This window comes from Micromesistius poutassou (genome assembly GCF_964030765.1).
Source record: "Micromesistius poutassou genome assembly, chromosome: 4".
In the NCBI taxonomy this organism is placed as follows: Eukaryota; Metazoa; Chordata; class Actinopteri; order Gadiformes; family Gadidae; genus Micromesistius; species Micromesistius poutassou.
In genome coordinates, this window is record NC_140274.1 from 7,281,632 (window position 1) to 7,302,588 (window position 20,957).

At 43.1% G+C, this 20,957-nt stretch overlaps 2 protein-coding genes across 3 annotated transcripts; one reads left to right on the forward strand and one right to left on the reverse strand.

The window, feature by feature from the left end:
• Positions 1–4,852: 4,852 nt before the first annotated feature.
• Positions 4,853–16,180, forward strand: kcnk6 (potassium channel, subfamily K, member 6). The gene is made up of 3 exons (XM_084466944.1): positions 4,853–5,236; positions 8,609–9,001; positions 14,174–16,180. Exons 1-3 carry the CDS (start codon positions 4,918–4,920, stop codon positions 14,422–14,424), a joined length of 963 nt encoding a protein of 320 aa, XP_084323070.1. The 5' UTR covers positions 4,853–4,917; the 3' UTR covers positions 14,425–16,180.
• A 255-nt stretch (positions 16,181–16,435) lies between these two features.
• On the reverse strand, positions 16,436–20,292 carry sertad3 (SERTA domain containing 3). Of its 2 annotated transcripts, none has more exons than XM_084466858.1 (2): positions 20,178–20,292; positions 16,436–19,264 (listed from the first exon to the last, which is right to left on the reverse strand). In XM_084466858.1, exon 2 carries the CDS (start codon positions 19,250–19,252, stop codon positions 18,155–18,157), a length of 1,098 nt encoding a protein of 365 aa, XP_084322984.1. In that variant the 5' UTR covers positions 19,253–19,264; positions 20,178–20,292; the 3' UTR covers positions 16,436–18,154. The 2 variants fall into 2 exon arrangements, with proteins under 2 accessions (XP_084322984.1, XP_084322985.1); XM_084466859.1 differs by lacking the exon at positions 20,178–20,292 and adding an exon at positions 19,413–19,511.
• Between the last annotated feature and the right edge of the window lie 665 nt (positions 20,293–20,957).

The following is a 20,957-nucleotide window of genomic DNA, read 5'->3' on the forward strand; positions in this document are numbered from 1 at the left end:
GACCCTTGCAGTCTGTTGGACAATTTCCACGACTTGAACAAAATGATTGGCCAGCGCTACAAGAGGGCCAATGGCGTGTCCCGTAACCTGCTCCTCAAGACCTTACACCTGGAGCCGGCCTACACTGTGAGTACATGCAGATTGTCACACCACATAAAGTTGGGTGGGCTGTTAAGATGCTCAATAAATGGGTTTAATGTGGCGTTGTGGTGAAGCCCCTTCCTTCATGAACCTCTTTAAAGGTCATCTGGAGCGCCTTGTGGCAGGCGGCTGCTGTTCATGGACTTCTCTTTTCTCTTTTTTTTCTCTTTTTTTCTTTTCTCTTTTACACACACAAAAAATACTTAATTTCTTGGATCTTGGCAAATTCTAGTTTACAAATATTAATTTGTAACTATCAACACATAATAATTGTTCATCTCCATGTAAACGTTTTTCTTGCATGTAGCAAGCGAGTGCAGTCCAGCCATCACAGTAGTGGTGTATTTCTCATTCTGCACCCACACACACGAGTAGAAGTCTTTAAACGTATTGAATCACAAAGAAGCCACCGTCCATCCATCAGGCGCCCACAGTGTTTGGTTCTGCTCGTCTCTTGTCTCTGATTCACACGCAATGTCGCAACGTGGGCGGTGGAGTTACTCGAAGGAGACTTCAGATAAAATGAAGTAGAGCAAGAGAGAGAGAGAGAGAGAGATAATTAAACTTCTTTGAGATTCCTCCTTCGGGATTTGCAATTTAGCCTCTTCATCAGGAAATTAATTAAATCAGCAGTCGTTTAAAATGTGCTGTTGGTAAGTCTCTCACTCTCTCACTCACTCACACACACACAGGGTTGTGATGTGGACACAGAACTGTAACCCCTGTCACCCCTAACTGCTTTTCCTCAACTGGTTATTGCCTTGCATGTTTGACGTGTATGTGTGTATGTGTGTATGTGTGTGTGTGTGTGTGTGTGTGTGTGTGTGTGTGTGCTCGCAGGTGGGTGAATGTGCATTACATGCTTTAAGTGCCGTTTAGAATTCAGAATGGACGAGGACAACACGACAACAATGATGACAATGGCTGTAGCGACACAATTTAATATCAAAATAAAATGAATAAAAAAATAGAATGGAACATCTTTTAAAACTATTTAAAAAAAACGTAGCGACTGCGAACCCTAGGGTCCAGCATATGACTCGTTATCGGGGCTTAACTGTACTATCTTCACTTAAACACCTTTGTCTCTCTCTCTCTCTCTCTCTCTCTCTCTCTCTCTCTCTCTCTCTCTCTCTCTCTCTCTCTCTCTCTCTCTCTCGCTCTCTGTCTGTCTGTCTGTCTCTGTCTGTACTCTCTCTATCTCTGTTCTCTCAGGAAATCAGAAACATATCCAGGCCAACCAATCACAGGCTCTCCCCTGGTCTCCCTTCGGCCAATCGGCACGCTCAGAGCTCCAAGCGGCGTCTGTCGTATGACCACAACAGAAACATCGCAGAGTAAGGCGTTGGAGGGGGGGCCCCGTGCCGCTCCAGGCTGTCTGTCTGCTGTATTGTGTCCACTTCCTGGGTGGAAGTGGACTTTTAGACTTTCAACAGGATTCAGCCACAGCCTGAGGGAAATGGACCCAAACACTTTTTTCTAAAGACTACAGGGGTCAAAGGTTCACCTCACACATCCACTGTGTATCACCTGCAACGTATCCTTCGATTTTACAATTCATCTAACCTATTTTTGACCTTGTTGCAGTTCCTCATTTACTGACAGTCCTATCACTTAGATTTGCCACAAATTGCATCAGTTATTGGCAATTTAAATTAAATGTCAATAATATCAGCAAAGCTTGATGCATGACACAAACACGTTTGTTGCTTTCTTCTCGCTTTTTTTCAGAGAATAACTGTATGGACCAGACTGTTTGGTAGGAAAGCACCTGGGTAGCTTTTGAGAGCGATAGTTGAGAATGTAGTTTCCATTAACGGCTACTTGAAATCTGCTTGTAAAGAAGCACTACAGTCCTTCCGTTGTTGTAGTGGTGAAAACCTTACTGGTTGAACTTTAAAATTACTAATTTAAGTCACTGACTCTAGTTTAAGCTTTTGAAGTTGGAAACGTCTCCCATTAAGTAAAACCTCAAAAGATGACTTGAAAAGACCCGTTCACATCTCTTTTGAAACATGTGTGATCCCAAAGTGACCACAAAGGAGGTAGAGAGCACTGTTGCTCTGGTTACCAGCTGATCCACCTGAGAATAAGTCGCTTTTTCATCATCTCTTGACCTTCTCCAAAGTCCAAGGTTTGGAGAAAGAGTTGATTATTATAATCCGGATAGGATTAATTTGTCCTGGTTTATGTCATTTACTTTTCCCCACCATGCAAATTGACCGCTCGACGATCTTCTATGTGTTAACCTTCAAATGTCAAACATCATTTTTATCCCATGTGATGATCGAACTTGACCTTTTGTTGTTTGCTGAACTTGAAATGTCACTTCAACTTGATAGTAAACCTATTTTTTCTATCCCAACAGGAGGGATTATAATTTATTCTTTCTCTAGTCACAGTAGAAATGGCAAATATGTGATTTTGTTGTGAGTTCTTAGAGTTTTTGTTGCGTACTGTCAGTAACACTGGAATTATTATCAAATGTAAGAATTAATTTTGATCAGAAAAAAATAGCTTCGTCTTCCAAACAGTGCCAATAAGAAAAGGAATAATTAAAAGTGCCAAATTTTTTACAAGGTTACTGAATCGATTGCAGACTGGGGCATTTGTGAGAAAGTGTTTCTTCACAAATTGTCTGTATTCTCAAATAGACACAAAAGGGCCTCCAGCCTTCTCTTAACCTCCTTTCCGTCTGACTGCATGTCCGTCTTTCTGTCTGTCAATGCACTAATTCCATTACTTCGCCGAGGCACATGTAGAGTCAAAACACGAGCCTACCTGCCGATCTGAACGCTGTTTCCATGAGAGGAACGATCAAACTGTCATCATCTCCATAGCGCAGTGAACCTTTTTGCAACCAAATTATGATTCCTTTCAACGTTCTGTCCTGTGTCAGAGGTCATGTGTGGTGAGTGTCAGCCATTTGTACAATCTGTGGATTCCAGCAGAAAAAAAAAAATATTTTCTGAACTGTTCACAATGAGAAAAAATAAAAAGGTAAACTTGTGAAGTGATGTAATAAAATGATCCCGCTGTGAGAGCTGCCTGTTAACATTCTCTGATCAAGTGCTATGTGTACAGCGATATACAGAAGGGCTGGTAGTTTTGAGACATTCAGGTCAATCATGTACATATCCTTTACCATCATGAATCCATCAGGTGTTATTGTGCAAAATGATTGTCATTAGAAAAACAAAGGGTGTTAGTCACTGACTCTAGTTTAAGCTTTTGAAGTTGGAAACGTCTCCCATTAAGTAAAACCTCAAAAGATGACTTGAAAAGACCCGTTCACATCTGAGAAGCTTGTCGTTTCTGGTCATACACAAGGATATGAGCATTATCATGTTCAGGAACATTCCCACAACAACGAAGTGACCATGTGGAGCCATACCAGAGATGTTTTCAGCCACTTGTGCCCTGAAGGATGGGTTAACGCTTGCAAGTGGAATTTCTCTCTTGAGTCATATTTAGTCACGCTTCATGCTTATTAGCAAGCTACTTAGACAGAGAAGAGAGCTTGTCTTTGTAAGCATGACTGTATTTATCAATAGACTGCAATGGAAGAGGAGAGGAGCGAGGGTGGGAGTGTTTGAGGTATTGTATGTTGAATAAATCCCCATGTGGAGGTCATGTCATCCGTATTTGCTTATGTAGGCAAGGCAAGTGTGTAATCTCATCTTTTTGCTACACACTTTGCATAGGAGTCCCCAACTAGAATTAAACAGGGGAACATTACGATGGCAACACCAACATCAAGTGTTAATCTCATCAAACAAAAAACAAATCAACAGCATCAGCCCTGGTCGACCAAGAGTTAACAGGATATGAAGCACTGGCAAATGCCTGCCTGCTTCACCATGATAACGGTGCATTGTACGGCGTCGGCGTGTTAAAAATAGGCTCCTTTCATTCCCTGTAAGGCAACGGTTATCTATTCTACATGGCATGAGTCTGCCCATAGTCCTACAGATAAAACCCCCTCATTTAAATGTCCGAGAATGATCGTGATGAGGCTGCACTAAACTGGCCACCGCGTATGAAAACACAGACATGCCAGCCAGGTGAAAGAGACTCCTGATCAAGACAGTCGTACGATGGGTTTGTGCTTTAAAGGTCCCATGACATGCCACCAGGTGTGGTGTGATTAGCCTTTACAAGCCATTTTGGAAATCTGCCCCTAATGACATCATACGGGGCAGAAAGTGAGCGTGTCCACCCAGATGTGTGCTGGATAGATCAGTCTAGCAGCCTACCCAGTGGAACTGTAGCAAACGTTGCTTATCTATCCGTCACACATCTAGGTGGACATCTGTGATGTCTTAACAGGCAGATTTCCAAAACAGCTTGTAACGGCTAATCACACCACACCTGGTGGCATGTCATGGGACCTTTAATAACTGATCGTTGCCGTTCGGAAAGTAAGCAGGAGAAATAATGTGGAAAAGAATGAAGGAGAGAGAATGTTTGGGAAACGATGAATTGAAAAAAAAGCCTGACCCAAATTGACACCATCGAATGATTTAAATACCCTGCGTCTCAGTCAAGAGAAGCAAAAGCTGATGTTTGTGCACTGGTTCCTTCGGGGGTAGACCGACAGAACACACACCCCCTTGGCAGGACCGCTATGGGAGGAGGTACAGCGACTGGGAGGAGAAGGAAGAGGAGGGATTTTCAATGTCGTCAATCTGAAGTTTCCCAGAGACAACGTCAGTAGGCTACCCGGCCGGTTATGGTAAACCCTTTGGACCCGAGTCCACACCGGTGCCACCGAAAATGGCTTCTTTCGCGAGTAAGTCCTGGCTTCTGCTCCTAGGTTTCATACTGTTTTATGTAATTTACTTGTTGCTCGGTGCCCTGGTTTTCTCCAGCATCGAACGACCAGTGGAGGATAAACTGAGAAATGACATCCAAACTATGCAGAGAGAGTTTCTCAACCAGACCTGCATCAACGCGACAGCGCTGGAAGAGTTTTTGGTCAAGGCTTTGAGCGCAAGCGAGTACGGGGTGTCGGTCCTCAAGAACTCATCCCTCAACTCCAACTGGGACATGGCCTCCTCCATGTTCTTCGCCAACACTTTGGTGACTACGGTTGGTAAGTGGAACAAAGCGGATGACGTTTGGTGTTTTTGTCATTGGAAGATGGTGACGTATGGGGAAAGCGCAATAAAATCCTCAAAGCCTTTACTTCTATAGCCAATTGTTTTCCCGTCCATTGCACTAAACGGACGATGGAGAATGGCACTGGCAAACTGTATTGATCAGAAAACTTTAAGAACGGCACCTCCGTGAAAGGACCACATAAACATCCACACGTAGGAATCTCGCCCCCCCCCCCCCCCCCCCCGCGCAAAAAAATAACTTGACTACTAATTAAATCCGTACCTGTTGGTGACCAGGCAATACCTTACATGTGGCAGTGGTATTTTTGCGGTCGGTGTTATTTTCAAGGCTACAGTGATCGAGCGAGACAGAGGAGCAGTGCTGTTGGAAACCTTTTCAGTTGTGTCTTTGTTGTTGAAGTTTATGTTGGGCGAGTAGAAGCCTAATGCTGCCTGGAGGCTCTCTAGAAGATATTCCAATTTTATGCTATTAATTCAATGCTTTTGAAAGGCATTTCAACTCCACCAACAATCGCGATACCCGTGGATCAACCCAGGAGCAAACGTTTTACTGTTGTTGGGATTGTCTGCTGTCATGTGTTTGGTTCCCCAGGCCGTTGTCTATAGGCCTATGTCTAGATATTTTACTGAAGTGCACACACAGCTCGTGTGATGTGATTATTTGTCAGGCGGATTTAGATTTTGCTAATGAGTTATTTTTTTTAATATATTTTTCTTTCAGAGCTGGAATGTCATAGGTAACTTGCAGTTATAGAGTCAAAACTGGTGGTTCGCTTTTTTCGCAACGCAAAGGGGGGTCAGAGGGGCACGGTTTAAGAGCCACGTACGGTTCGCTACTGTGAAGGTCATATTCAATATTAGGTCCGATCGGACCATAGGTTAATAACTAAGGAGGGTGCTCGACAACCGCCCCTGGCAGTTTCTGATTTCCAACCCAGGCTCTGTTCTGTCTCGTCTCTCCCAGAAGTTTTGCTATCACAGTAGGATTACTGGCTCCCAGATTAGTTCTGAGCCTATCTGAGGACCGGTGGGTGAAATTATTGGTTAGAGTGTGGGCCATTGACAATTGCCAGAATATATTTCCTGAAATAGAAAATGCAGTTTTCTAACAATGATGGAACTAGCTATCATTCATGCTAAATGTATTCTCGGCCTGTCCAGGTGTTAAACCTGCTTTCATAACAGGGTTGTTCTGCCGTGACGTTGATACATGAGCAAACATGAGCAAACATAAGCAAATCTTACTGAAACGTAACCATCTCGCCCAACTATAATAGGAAGACAAGGAAGATTAACTTTTTTTTTATGCCTTGACAATTTTTTTTATTCCTTTTCTCTCCAGCACATGGGGCCGACCCACTATTCAAATGTATGTAATGTAATTGAATGAACATGGTCACACCATGTTCATTCAATTACATTACATACATTTGAATTACCGGCAATCGCTGGTATGTGGAAACATTTTAAACATTTGTCTAATTGGTGTGCTTGTGCCACTTGCTTCAGAATTATAGTTGTTGAATTACAGTAGTCAGATGTCTATTTTTACCTTTCTGAAAGACACTACTGCAGAATTATGCAAACTCTTCTCAAAACAGTTCCATGACTAATAGCTATGTTATTCTGTCACACTCTAACTCTAACTAACCCTATACACAATCAATAACCTTAAAAAATTGCATACTTATTTAAAGTTGCTGTACTGAAACCATTATAACTCAGTGTGTGGGTGAGTATTATCACAACCTGGCTCTAAATGACGAAAGAATCACAGAATAAGTACACACACAAGTCTAGAGCCAAGAGTTAATCATTTTTACTTTTGGTTTCAGTGTGAGTGTGGACTGAATACAGGCTATCAGGAACTTAAGCCCCTTTGTTGTATGAATGAGGGATGTCATTCCTGGGGTTGGTTACTGATGCTGTTGTGACGCTTGTGTGCAGCACCTTAGTTACTCTGTCCTTCAGGGAACAAATGTCCAGCAGTCTGAGTGGAATATGCCATTCCGTCTTCCCCTTAAGTTAGAGACCAGAGTGGTAATTACATGTGTGTCAAGGTGTCTGACCCTCCAGCACCACAAACCCTCCCTAGTACCTCTTCCTCGTACTATGTGATATTCAAGGTTTATGAAAGAGTGCTAAACGTGAGCATAATTGGCCAGACATGCTAGAACAGTTTGTTTATGCAAATCATTTTAAGGGATTAATAACTTGATTGACATTTCTAATGTAGGTTTGCTATACTTTTTCTTTTTTTCTTTCACTTTTACTTTAAAGAAACAAGGGGGTAATTTCCTGTTCTTCCTCTTTCCTGAAATCTGAAAAATGTTTTTTTCCTGCTTGTCATTGGCCCATGATTGTTCAATGAGGGTTACCCGCATTTTGAACACTTCCATTCCGAAAACATGTTGATACAAGTCGTGTGTGTGTGTGTGTGTGTGTGTGTGTGTGTGTGTGTGTGTGTGTGTGTGTGTGTGTGTGTGTGTGTGTGTGTGTGTGTGTGTGTGTGTGTGTGTGTGTGTGTGTGTGTGTGTGTGTGTGTGTGTGTGTGTGTGTGTGGTCATACAGTTTTTGATTTGTGTAGATGGCCACAGGAGTCCAACGGGCACTGGCCGCACAAAATCAATATATATATATATATATATATATATATCCTGTCACACAGACCCAGAATAAACAGCTGAATCATGAAGAAAAGAGCTGAAATTTCAAGACATGTCACATGATTTCCAGTCAGGAAACCAGGGGCAGCAGTTTGCAATGTTCATATACATTTGCAGACATAGAATGAACTTAGAAGAGCAAGACAGGAAACCGGCAGCTTAGACAAAACCCAATAGGTTGAAGTGTAACCATCAAGAAAACATGAAATCGGCCAGAACATACACTCAATGGTCCGGGTTCTGAGATGCATGTACACAAAAACAAACAGATGTCGTCTTCTGTTCAGATGTTGTTTTAGGTTCCATTTTATACATGAGAAGGCTGCTCACGGATTGTGTGTGTGTGTGTGTGTGTGTGTGTGTGTGTGTGTGTGTGTGTGTGTGTGTGTGTGTGTGTGTGTGTGTGTGTGTGTGTGTGTGTGTGTGTGTGTGTGTTGCTAGGCTGTGCATACAGTGATTTGTGCTTCTCTCAAACACCAACCTTTCCTTGATTGTCAACACAAATACCAAATGGGTGCTTTTTCTTGTTGCAGTATACTATATCCTATACACAACACACACCTTCACTCAATCACCCACTCACTTACGCATACTCCCTCATACTCACTCATACGCCCTCATACTCACTCATACTTATACTAGGAGTACTAATGCTCATGCCGTCTCCGGCCCCTGCAGGTTACGGCCACTCCACGCCGCTGTCTGACATGGGGAAGGCCTTCTCCATCCTGTACGCTTTGATCGGCGTGCCGTTCACCATGCTGGTGCTGACGGCCAGTGTCCAGAGGCTGATGTACCCGCTGGTCTACGCCCCCCAGGCCCTGTTCCAGCGGTCGGGGCTGGACCCGCGGCCCGCCTCCGTGCTCCACTTCGCCCTGCTGCTGGCCGCGGTGCTGCTGTGCTTCTTCGTGGCGCCGGCCTTCGTGTTCCGCGCCATCGAAGGCTCCTGGTCGTTCCTGGACGCCGTGTACTTCTGCTTCATGTCCCTGTGCACGGTGGGCCTCGGGGACTTTGTTCCCGGGGAGCAGCCGGGCCAGAGGTACCGGTCGCTGTACAAGGTGGTCGTCATGGGTGAGTACATCGCTAGCTTAGCCTAGCTTAGCCTAGTCCAGTGGTAACCAAGATTTTGGTTCGGTGGACCGCTAAATTGTCATCGAGAGCTTTTGCAGACAACGTCAACGGTTTAAAATAGATAAATATACATGCAGTGGCTGAGCAGCGAGGGCCAGAGCCCTCTTTATGCACAATTATTACTGCCAGTAGGCCCAAAAGTGGAAAGCAAAAGTCATGCTTCTGCTGCTTATGCTCCTGGGGCCGTATTCACAAAGCTTTTTATCTTACCGCTAGGAGTGCTCCTAACTCGTGAAAACATCGTAAAACATTTTACGTAGGAGTTTTTTCAAGTTATTCAAAAAGCCCCTGAGACCTACTCATACTAAAGATAAATCACTAAGAGTAACGCCCCCTTACGTCGATTCTCGTGCACAAGTTTTGAAGCGGTCAGTACGGTGATTGGCTGTTGAGTGCCGGCGGTCTCCGTGAAACTCATTCACAACTTCCCACAAATGAGCCCACTAACTCAACGAAAAATAAGGAAATAGCCTAGGCTACAAATGAAGTCCTATCAAACAGTTATGGACAGTGCAGTTAGCAGAATACACGCACGATGACAAGTTTGTGCAGACCATGATAATGACGTTGTATGCACGTTAAAAAGAGAGCCAAAGCAAACAATAAAAATACGTAAATTGCATTATATCAAGGAAGTAATTAAAAGCACCCTGCAAACTATTATTATTCACGGTGATTTACCGGAACGCTGTTAGAATAACTGCTGCAAGTGTCCAGTGGAAGCCAGGGTCCGGAGCGATCGATACGACCATCCTGAAAGCAGCCCTGGCTCTCCACTAAATCACTCCACGCTGTACATGGGGGAATGAAATGTATGGATATAATCGCAAAATCCAATAGGGGGGTTTCCTTCACAGCCCCGCTTCTGTGGTAGCGAATGCGTGGACCTAGACCGGTCACGCAGTCCTAGTGCAACGCGCACCGCGCTCTCTGTCACATTTTTCTTTAAATTGAAAGAAATCGTTGTAATGAATTAATTCTGAAAATATTTAGGTGTGCCAGGACCACGCTTGGGTGTCCCAGGCACACCCATGGCTACGTCACTAAACACTTTAAATATCAGCCCATACCACCGTTCAAGTCCTCTTATCATGATGAATGAAGGAGAAGACAACGTGAAACGCAAGCGAAAGCCCAACTGGTGCGACTCCTGACTCCTTACCGAGCTGATTATAAACTCAATACAATAAATTATCTTACAATAAATGATTAGATAGTAATCATAAGTAAGAGTAGTTATAGGCCTATTCTTTTTTACTTCAAACCATTTATTTTTATTTGAAATAAATAATGATGATTAAAGTGTTGTATTACTATTAATACATGAGACAAATAATGATGGGTTAAGTGATTTATTTATATTTATATATTAAATAATTAAGGATGATTAAAGGTTAATTTGTAACATTGCCCCCGTGTGTTTTAACCATCACTGATGGTTGCGATATTCCTAAATCGTCGTCATTGCAAAGTTACATTTTCCCTGTTGCTAAATATAGTGTTATTCACTAATTCCACAACAAGTTTGATACCCTCACGATTTTGCCTATATCGCCTTATCAATTCAGTCTTCCATTGTCTCCAAAACATTTCGTCTCGCAGCCATTTTCCGATTCTTTGTGAATATATATTCGCCACTTATGACCTACTTTTAGCCCTAAGATTCTTTGTGAATACAGCCCCTGGTGTGTTTATGTAGCAAACACAAAATGAACAAAAAATATCAATGGAAAACATTACATTGAAATGCCGCAATATTTAATGAATGAATATAATATATATATTTTCAATAATCTATTTTCTTTATATTATTATTCTAAATGTGTATAAGAATAAACCCCCACGGACCACCTACAGTAACATCCTTCGCCACAGGTTGACTTCAGAAAACCACTACTACTATAGTTAAAGTGCACCCAGAGCTTAAATGTTAAAAGTACATTGACAGACATTAAAGCTTGTTCAAAGCAACCCTAAAAAATAAGTTGTATTCACAGCGTTCCCTTTCACAAAATAATTCACATGAGTGAATCATGGGCGAGTCTTACTGTAAGTGATGGGTTCAAATGTACTTTCACGATGTATAGTTGTAGTATTAATCCATTCTACACCCCTGTGGTGGTAAAAGACCAAATTTATGAGCTAGGCTCCTTTTTTAACAGCACAATCATTATCTTTGTTTAAGCCACTGTTTTACGTGGTATGGTTGGCATGGACACTTGAGCTGCTACAGAGCATCATTTTTTATTTTTGAATGTTGGAGACAAAACATTTTGGATGTTGTAGGATATGAATCTTCAAATCAACAAATCTTGGTATTTTGCTATTTATTCAAATGTATAGGTGTACATATGTGAGCACATGTGAGTCTCCCCCTTCACATAATCAAACGTGCAAGTGTTTGTATTTTTGGTTGCACTGCGTGTTCCACCTCAGTTGTCCTAAGAAATGTATTTTGACAAACTAAAACACTCCCAATATCAGAATGATATCCAGATACTTGTCCCAGGCGTGATTCATGCTAGGTGTGCATGTAGAACTCATGTATTACTGATCTTAATTCACTACATCACCCTGGGTTTCCTTCCTAATAGAACCACATTAAGGTTGTGTTTATCAACGGAAAACAATGTCAGGTTTCTCCTGGCTCACAATGAGCCTACCGTGCCAACGGGGCCAGTCGCAGCTCCTGTCTTCCTTTAGCAGCGTCTTTCCCGGTGCACAGTACTGACTACGATTCTGGGCCACCACATCCCTGTAATGCGGCATTCACAGTTACAAAGTACAGAGTTCCAGCGAGTGGAACACTTGTTAGCAAATAGTGTTTCAAAGACACCTGTCCTATGTGACATCCGGTCTATGTGTTTGATAAGCAGGTGTAGAGCTTGTTCGGATTAGCAGAGTTAAATTGCACTACCAGTTTTACAAGCCTGGGTTGACCTCACCTTACTTACATAATGTTAAGGATTGAATGATTGAATTTCTTTATTGACACATGCACAAGGAAACAGTTACACCCCCACGAGACAAATGGCAACCTGTCAGCGACAAAGTCTGTTATGTTTTGTGTCAAATGACACTACTGTACAATACGGCAACGATACCATAAAACAATACCATGCAGACTCTGAACCCTGAATAATGTCTGAAGATGGTAAACAAGGTACTTGTCATTATGAGTCATTTGTTCTGATGAACAGGGAAGTTGGAGAGATATAAAGATCGCAGTCTGCAGTATCATTTGGCTCAGTCATCCTTGCGCAAGGCAGCTAATCGCTAGCGCCTCCTTGATGACCTGTATCTGAATTCCCTGTAAGCTGCCTTGGAGTGGCAACTTGGATGACTCCAGAGTAGCTGATGACAAGATCATGCTACAGTGAACCGTTCCAGTTAGCATTCAGCCATTCAATGACATTGTCATTGTGACATCATGTCATTCCGATGACCTGTAGTAAGATGCCGTATAATTAAAACAATATGCACTTGCACCAAAATCCAAAGAGTTGCGCAAGGCCCTCTGGGTAGTTACAATGTAAAATAGATTCACTTTTCCACCATGTTACCACCATGATTGTCCACTTATCCAATAATGTAAACGTATGATAGTCACGTGTTTATTGCCCTCTTGTATAAAGCGGGCTCTCACACAACCAGCTAGCATGTTTGATCACTTTTTGCATGATCTAGTCATTTGCAGTCTTCCCCGTATGGTTTGTCAGATGCTAATTCACACGCTCTCATATTGTTTTGTATGGCAACTGTGAAACTGATAGCTCATATGAGTTTGTCCTACGAGCCAAATTAGTAAATGAAAGTGTTGAAACTGTCATACTACAGTTCTACGACCTGTTTATCAGCCAAGTGAAGACACGTGGCGTTGTTGTTTTTAACTTACCCCTGTTTCGTAATCCCCCCCTCCCCCGATCCAGTGCATCCGTCTTGTGGATTATCAAAGTTTGCTGAGTCACTCAGACTTGTTGTGGTGGTCCTGAGAACAAGGCCTGTGAGACTTCCCGCTGTCCTTAGGTCCATGTTTTGTTCATGTTTGGTCTGGTTCCTCTGCCCCAGGGTGCCCAGAGAGTATCGCAGACCGGCCGTAACACTGGTTGGATTGTTTGCCATTCAGGCCTTGATGTGGCTTAGTTTGGCCCTGAAGCTGAGATAGGGCTTCACAGGCCGCATAGCAACAGCAGGAGTTTGAGTTTGGTTTTTGATGCGGTCGGGATGATTCTATTTCTAAGATCTAACGAACATAAAACACAGAACTTTTCGTTTATTTGTATATTAAAACCTATTCTAAGAAGGGATGAAATCCCATTTCCAGCCATATTTTACAGATAAGTCCTATGATGTGCAACAACTTTCACATGAAAAAAAAAAAATGGAATCCACCTCACTATGAATATAACGAGTCACTTGAAATACTTTGTAGTTTAAATAATGACATTTTGGTGTACCTGAAAACCCACTCACCACACACCCTCTCCACCACTGTTGTAAGGACTGTCCCACATAACCGATCGTAACAGTTTAGTCAGAGGCTGTGTTCCACCTCTGTAGTCCACTAATGACGTAGAAACGGTTCTCACTGTACTGAGGCCCCTGTAATCCTAAACAGTTTTTGCGGTTGGGGTGTTGACCTACTTGTACGTGGAGTGGTCATTTCATGGGACCATTTTGTGCAGAGTTAGTGCACCATGGCAACACCTTCATACAAAGCAACTTGCAAGGGTACAAAAAGGGCTGCATGTAGATTTCTAGAAGCAACTCAACTCAAATACAGAGTAAAGTAGTAGTAAAATCTTATTTACATAATCTAGGAAACAAAAACTAACTTTGGAATTTATCTTCAAAAGTCCTAGGATCTGAATCATCTAGCCCTTTCCATTTTTACAAAAATAAAATTTATTATTCCAAGGGGCCCCTAATATTTCAGACCAGACCCTAACCTGGCCCTTCATGGAGTGAGTGAATAATAAACATAATGAGGATGCCTTTCCTCTAACTGCTTATTAAAGTGTGTGATTTGGCCGAATCAGTACTCCAGAAAACAATACATAGACGCCTTTAACATACTGCCCAACACGTTCCTCTCCCCCCGCTCTGCTGCAGTCTACCTGTTCGTGGGTCTCATGATGATGTACCTCCTGCTGCGCACCTTCCACAAGATGGCCGACCTGCACGGCCTCACCAGCTTCCTGGAGCTGCCGCACTGCGACGAGCCCGAGAGCGACCTGAGGCCCATCCTGGGGGACGGCCCGGCGGACAGCCCCCCGCCCGCGACCCTGCACCACAGAGCTGCCCCCAAGCAGCCCCTGGAGCCCGCGTCCCAGCCCTCCTATAACACCATCAGCAAGGGCTGAGCTGGGAGGACGGCGCCCCCCACCCGCCCCCGTCACCACCCGCTGACCCCCCCCCCCCCCCCAACTCCCAGCTGGGGATGACGAGAACCAAAGCGTCTCGCATGATGTTGCGCACAGTCCCAGCCGCCATCTTGGTGCTTTTTTCGCCATTACTTTTAGAATAGTTGGTCAAGATGGCGGGCTTGAACTTAAGATCACATGATTGAAACACTCATTTACTGGGACCTGATTGGGTCGAACCTCGAAACTTGAAGCAGATTTGTTTTTTACTTTTTTGCCTTCGTTGTCAGAAGGTAATTGGTGGAGAAGCCAGGGATTTATTTATGTTTTTTTCCAGAGATTCATAAACCTGCCCTCTAAGTACCAATGGCCGTCCACCGACACTGATCGCGGGTTCATGTCATGTAGGATTAACTGTAGTTATATTTCCAGTGCAGGGACAAGGCGTTAATGTCAACCTCTGCAGGGATTCCTAGTGGGACCTTTCTGACAGCCTCCATAACTCTGACCTGTAATAAATTAAAGTAAAAAAGGAACTGTTTCTCTTTGAGAATCCTACTGGTTACTCTACAGGCTTTTTCAAAGTAACAAGCTGACATAAAGCGCAAGCAGCAGCCAAACGTTTATAGCCTTGTCTTCAAAATGGAAGCACATCCACAATCCCATGGCATCCAGGCCATTTTAATTGTTTTTTAACAGTTGAACAAAAATGTTTCAAAACCCCCGGTTGGTATAATAGATGCATGCCTAGACTCTAGGCCGACAGATAACTGTGTGTGTGTGTGTGTGTGTGTGTGTGTGTGTGTGTGTGTGTGTGTGTGTGTGTGTGTGTGTGTGTGTGTGTGTGTGTGTGTGTGTGTGTGTGTGTGTGTGTGTGTGTGTGTGTGTGTGTGTGTGTGAGATCGTAACTGTTTCAACAAGACTTGTTGAAGAGTCAACAATTTCTCTACCTTGGTTTACATTTCAGATTATCTAAGTACATTCTGCTACTTCAGAGAAGGGGTGTGCTTTTGTGTGCTGCTGCCCCCTGGTGTTTTTTTTTAAACAATTCCAATATGGTCAATGGGGTGGAATGGAGGGGATGAGTAAAACAGAAATGTCATTGATAATGATGTATGGAAGCATTTCACGTGTGACTAGGAAGACATTGGACACTTTTCAGCCAGGATTAGGCATGCATATTCTAGTTATTGTTTTAAAACTCTTAAGATGAGATCACTTACAATTGGCCGTACCATATCACTGTTCTTAGAATTAATAATTGCGTTTTCCACGAATACATCCTGTTACTGCATGTGTTTATAAATGTATTTTTGTTTGACAATCTGTCTATATCTTTCTGTAATTAGTATTTTTTTTATATAAGGCTTGTATATCAGAATGCATCATGGGATATTTGTTGGCGATACTGCCATTTTCAGAGGACTGAAGAGTTGTAGTATTGAAAAATCCTAAATCAAAGTAAATATACTGTATCCTAGGCTAATGAAAACTTTCAAACAATTCAAAAAATTATGAGAAAATGTCATACTCAATGGCCAAAACCCCATTACTTCTAACATAACTAATGATTCATATTAATATTGCTAAAGGGTTTAATATCATGTATGCATGATTTCAGACCATGTCGGTCATCTTCAACCCTCGCCTTTCATTTGTTATATGTACTTCTTTGCTGTGCTACAAAAGTAGTTCTTAAATACATTGTATAGTTCTGTGGCATACAAGCACTTTATATAACCAAATAAAAATTAAACCACAACTGTATTGTCGTTAACTTTAGATATGCTCCATTCATAGACCGACTGCATTTCAAGGTAAAGCACCAAATCATGATTGTGTTTTATCAATATTGGCAAAAATTCTGGATTCAAGTCTTCATAAGTCACTTTGTTGCTTTGGAAAACTTTCTGAAATCAAATGGGCCCAGGTTGAAGTCTTAACTACCTTATTGTTAATCAAATGTGTGTATTGGAGATTAGGTGATTTAAAAACAGGACAAATGTAAATTTTCCGTTTTATTTCAAAACGGTAACAGAAAGATAAAATGGACACAACTGGTCTAAAAACATTTTAGATTCAGTGTCTGGGAACCACAACCAAAAACAATACATATTTGAAATCACAATAAAACTGCTTAGGCAATACATTAATAAAAAAAAGAAGTGTAAAATACAATTACTTATAATTAATCTTTATAAATGTGTCACTTGGAAATAGTCTGACACAAACTTGGATCCATAATCGGCAGGAACTTACAGGACAACAAAAACCTGCAAAAGGAGGTATCGCAATGTGCTTTCTCAAACTAAACTTCTGTGAGCATTTCCAAACCCAATATCTTGTGTGATATATCTAGTGCGGCTCGTGAATCTTTAAATACGGCATGCTTTTCTTTCAAAGACTCAAACATTGCTTCATCAGAACATCGGATCAACATTAATAATTGGACTATTTCAGCAGTCAGATACCATCTTTCTGCCTCTGCAAGGTGGCATTGACACAATTCAAAGTGCAATGCTCCATTAATGACGTAAACCCAGACGTGTGGACTTCCTGCCCACCCCCTCTGAACAGGAACTTGCAAAACCTGACTCAACAAGAACTGCACGCCTGGCACCATGTGTCACGGCCATGGAGTCACCCCCTCGCCGACACGGTTCTGTGGGGGGTGATGACCTGACCTGTGGGCCTAAGCACTGAGGTTTTGGGTTCAGTTTGGCACAGAAGCGGGTGTGTGTTGTGTTGCGATCACAACCCAGCCAGGTGTTCACACAAGAGACTGCAATGTGATTCTTTGTAAAAAGGAGAACCAGCTGAAAAATATATAATATCAATGTGTAATAATAACATTAGAAAGTCATTTTAAACATAATAAATAGGGTCAGATAAAACTAACAAGACGTATCACAGTATCGCTACTGGTATCTCCCCCATGGACCACAATTGAGAAGTCATTTCATAACTCATTTCATTGCATGTGTAACCCTCTAATAACATTAGGATTAGAAAAATATATTGTGTTAGTACTGTTAATATTCTCTAAACTCCCCCTCCTATACTCATCTCAGTTTTAAAAACTCAACAGATGTCTTCAGACATCTAATCCCGATTTGCTAACATACCTGGTTCTATGTGCTCAAACTACAAGGAACCACCTCAATACACAACCATCCAATGACATGCCTGGGCTGTGTTATTGACAGCTCCAATACCTAATCCATACGAGGCACAGCCCTCAGACCGTTCGGCAATTACCAGACACATTTCCCCCCTCTTAACAAAATATGAAAATATTTGTCGAGGTTCCCTTTGTTTCAAAAGGTAACAGCTGGCTGGCAATTACATTACTAGCCATGCAGACATAAAGGCAACTACAGCATGGCCCTCACATACCAGTCCCTGATACGATGTACAGCCTTGTGCGTCTGCATCTACTCCTACCCTCACTTAGAGATTGGTGTCTGATGTCATCAACCATTCTTACACGTCCTGATAGCGTTCTTCTGGAACTCAATCTCAGTCAGGCTTGCTTACTTAAAACCATCCAATAAAAAACCTCAACATGGGGCTTTGTGCACCCCAACAACTTAAACACAATTTAAATATATAATTATATATACACAGTCTATAGAGTGTAAAAACAGTTTCTACTAATCCATTCAGTGTCTTTTGTTTCAGAGCGTATTCAGTCTTTCAGTCCGGAGCTCTTTTCCCCCAGACCCCCCCCTCAGGACTCCACCAGGACCTCCATCACGTGATCCAACTCCAACCCGTCTCTGGCCAGACCCTGACCCGGAAAGGCCGAGGAGGACGGAGACGGGGAGGAGAAGGAGAAGAAGGAGGAGCCGGAAGGGGTGGTGGACGGATTAAAGGAGGAGAAGGAGGGCAGGCACCACAGGTTCTGGTTAATGGACAGGAAGGGAGAGGAGGAGGAGAACGATGAGGAGGACGGAGCAGTGGAGGAGAGCGAGGGCAGGTATCTGAGAAGCTCCTCTCCACTGGGGTGTCCCTCGCCCCTCGCTCCCAGCACACCCAGCTCCCTCTCCAGCAGGGACGTGTCTATGTCCTGGAAAATGTCGTCCAGGGCCAGGTCTCCCAGGTAACTGGACCTCATCACCTCCACGCAGCTGTCCGTCGCCCTGCTCTCCTCTGTCCGCTCCCAGCACCCCCAGCCGGGACCCCTCCCCCCCGGCTGTTTGGAGGCTCCATCTCCCTCCGGTGTCGCCAGGTTCTCCAAAGACCTTAGAGGGGTCCGTGGCGATGCCAGAGAGCCGCCGTGGTTTCCGTCGATGCTGGACTCCAGCGTGGTCAGGATGGAGGAGATGGCCGCTGACAGAGAGAAATCTGGATCTGAAGACATGGACTCCCAATCCTCCGAGCCGCCTTCGACGCACACATCTGGCGCACTCGCTTGGAAGTCCACCTGATGCCTACTGGACGCAACACCAAATTGGGGGTCCGGTGATAAAGACACGTCACTGGCTGCGGCTGAATGGCTGTTATGGACCATCACCGTTAACTGGCGATCCGGTGTCGCCATTCCAGTGCAGCCGTCCTCCTTGGTATGCAGGACGGCTGCAGCGCCACAGGGAGTCGGCGACCCCCCATCTTTTTCCACGGCTGCCTCCAAGGTAATTTGCCGAAGAGTGTTCGCTATTAACACAGATCGCCTGAGACTGGGTTCGGCTAACACTTGACCATGTTGATATTTGTTGAGTGAGATGTAAAGGACTAACTGCCGCTGTCCTTCCAGTTCCGCGGTGGTCTTTTCTGTGTGGTCTGGATCCTCGGGCGGGAGTTTACGCTTCTGCCCCTTCATGATCATCTTTAGACTAAGCTACGGCAAAGAGAGGGGCAAACATTAATACGTTGAAATTAAGTCGATACGCTTGACATTACGGAGATGTTCAAATGAACCACTTTTGGTAACGGTACGCATGCAGCTCCAGGGAAAGTGAACGAGCAACTTTTTAAATCGAACAAACCTGTTGATTCACTTCCCGTCCTCCACTTTCGGTGTTGTATATAGCAGTAAGTCGAGTCCCAATCTGCCTTCGATCTTCAATATATGGTAACGACTTTTCGGCTCCATAAACTCATACTATACTATAAAAAATAAATTAATAAAAAGTGTAAAGCCTTTAGATCTGCGGGGACCGTGTAGTCAGCGCAGTAGGCAGAGCATAATGTTCATCTTCTTCTCCCGCCCGTGGTTTGAGTTAAAGGTAGTGGGGGGAAGGTCGACGAACTGCCTTATGGGTAATGTAGTTTTCTCTAGGAAGTTTTATCAGCTGTTTACTGTTCCGTATATAGCTCCAGTTGAAATACGTTTACCTAATAATGAGCACTATTTTATTGAAATATCATCAGATTAACTACTATAAATATAACATCCACTTCCGTAAAAGTAGTAAATGCATACTATGAGTCATTGCACTTCGTTTCGGTTGCTTCGCGGTTACGTCAACCCTTTTAAAAGTTCCTAGGTTTCGATTAGGCTACTTTTATTCTATTCTTATTTTACGTCAAATCTATCATGACAGAAATTTGACAATGAGTGAAAAGCTACATAATGTGTTACAGCGAACAGCCTAAATCCACATTCATTTTGAAAAGTAGGTATTCATAAGAGTCACACAGTTGTGTCTGTTCTCAGGATGGCTGTCTGAGCTGAAACATATGATTAAACTACAAGAATTCCACGTAAGATTATTGATAAAATCCTTTCACAAATTGACATAATTTCTTACCTGGTGCCGCTGGGAACCATACGTCTACAAAAGTATCCGTCGATCGGATCGATTTCCTGAAGTAAAGAGCAGTCTGCTACTTTGAAACAGGCTGGCCCCGCCTCCCCCTGAGCATTGGTCAGCTGAGGAAGTCACACATGTCGGGGGGGCCTAGGTTCAAAAATGATCCCCCCACATGCAGCTGCCGCCGAGTCTGCTTCTACCAAAGAAGGCGATCATGACTTTGTATGACCCGAAAGGTTTTCAAATTAAAATGTTCACAAACGGTGAATAATCCGCATTCATCATGATTCAGCTATCCGAAGATGATGATATGCTAAATCCCTGTTTGTGGTTTCAAAACGTGCAATACGTTTCACCCTGAGCAAGTTTCAATTCTGAAAGCTAGACAAAAGAAAATCGAGAAAATGGACAAGTAGTTGAATTGTAAATCTGAAAACAAGGAGAGGACTATCCCTGAAAAAGAAAGCGCATCCAGAAACACCAACATTTAGTCAGTTTCAGGAAGAATATATTTGAATGGGATTCACCTCTACATGCTCCTTGCCCTGGCGTTGTGCTTTTTTGGGGAGAAATTAGCCAACAGTTGCATGATGAAGCACATGCCCAGGTGTCTCACTAAATTGTGAGTATTTGCACCCTTTTAATCTTCATGTTTACACTGCCAAATTTAACCGCCATACATTATTTATGGTCGGTGAAGGGGGTACTCAGCTTATCTTATTTTATCGGAGAACCACTGATCTAGACCATTGTTTCTCAACTGCTGTCCACGGGACA

Excerpts from the sequence above, each read along its gene's own strand:
- kcnk6 (XM_084466944.1), top strand. The coding sequence starts at position 4,918 with ATGGCTTCTTTCGCGAGTAAGTCCTGGCTTCTGCTCCTAGGTTTCATA. Across the intron at positions 5,237-8,608 it reads CACTTTGGTGACTACGGTTG|GTTACGGCCACTCCACGCCG; the intron begins GTAAGTGGAACA and ends CGGCCCCTGCAG. Across the intron at positions 9,002-14,173 it reads GTACAAGGTGGTCGTCATGG|TCTACCTGTTCGTGGGTCTC; the intron begins GTGAGTACATCG and ends GCTCTGCTGCAG.
- sertad3 (XM_084466858.1), bottom strand. The coding sequence starts at position 19,252 with ATGATCATGAAGGGGCAGAAGCGTAAACTCCCGCCCGAGGATCCAGAC.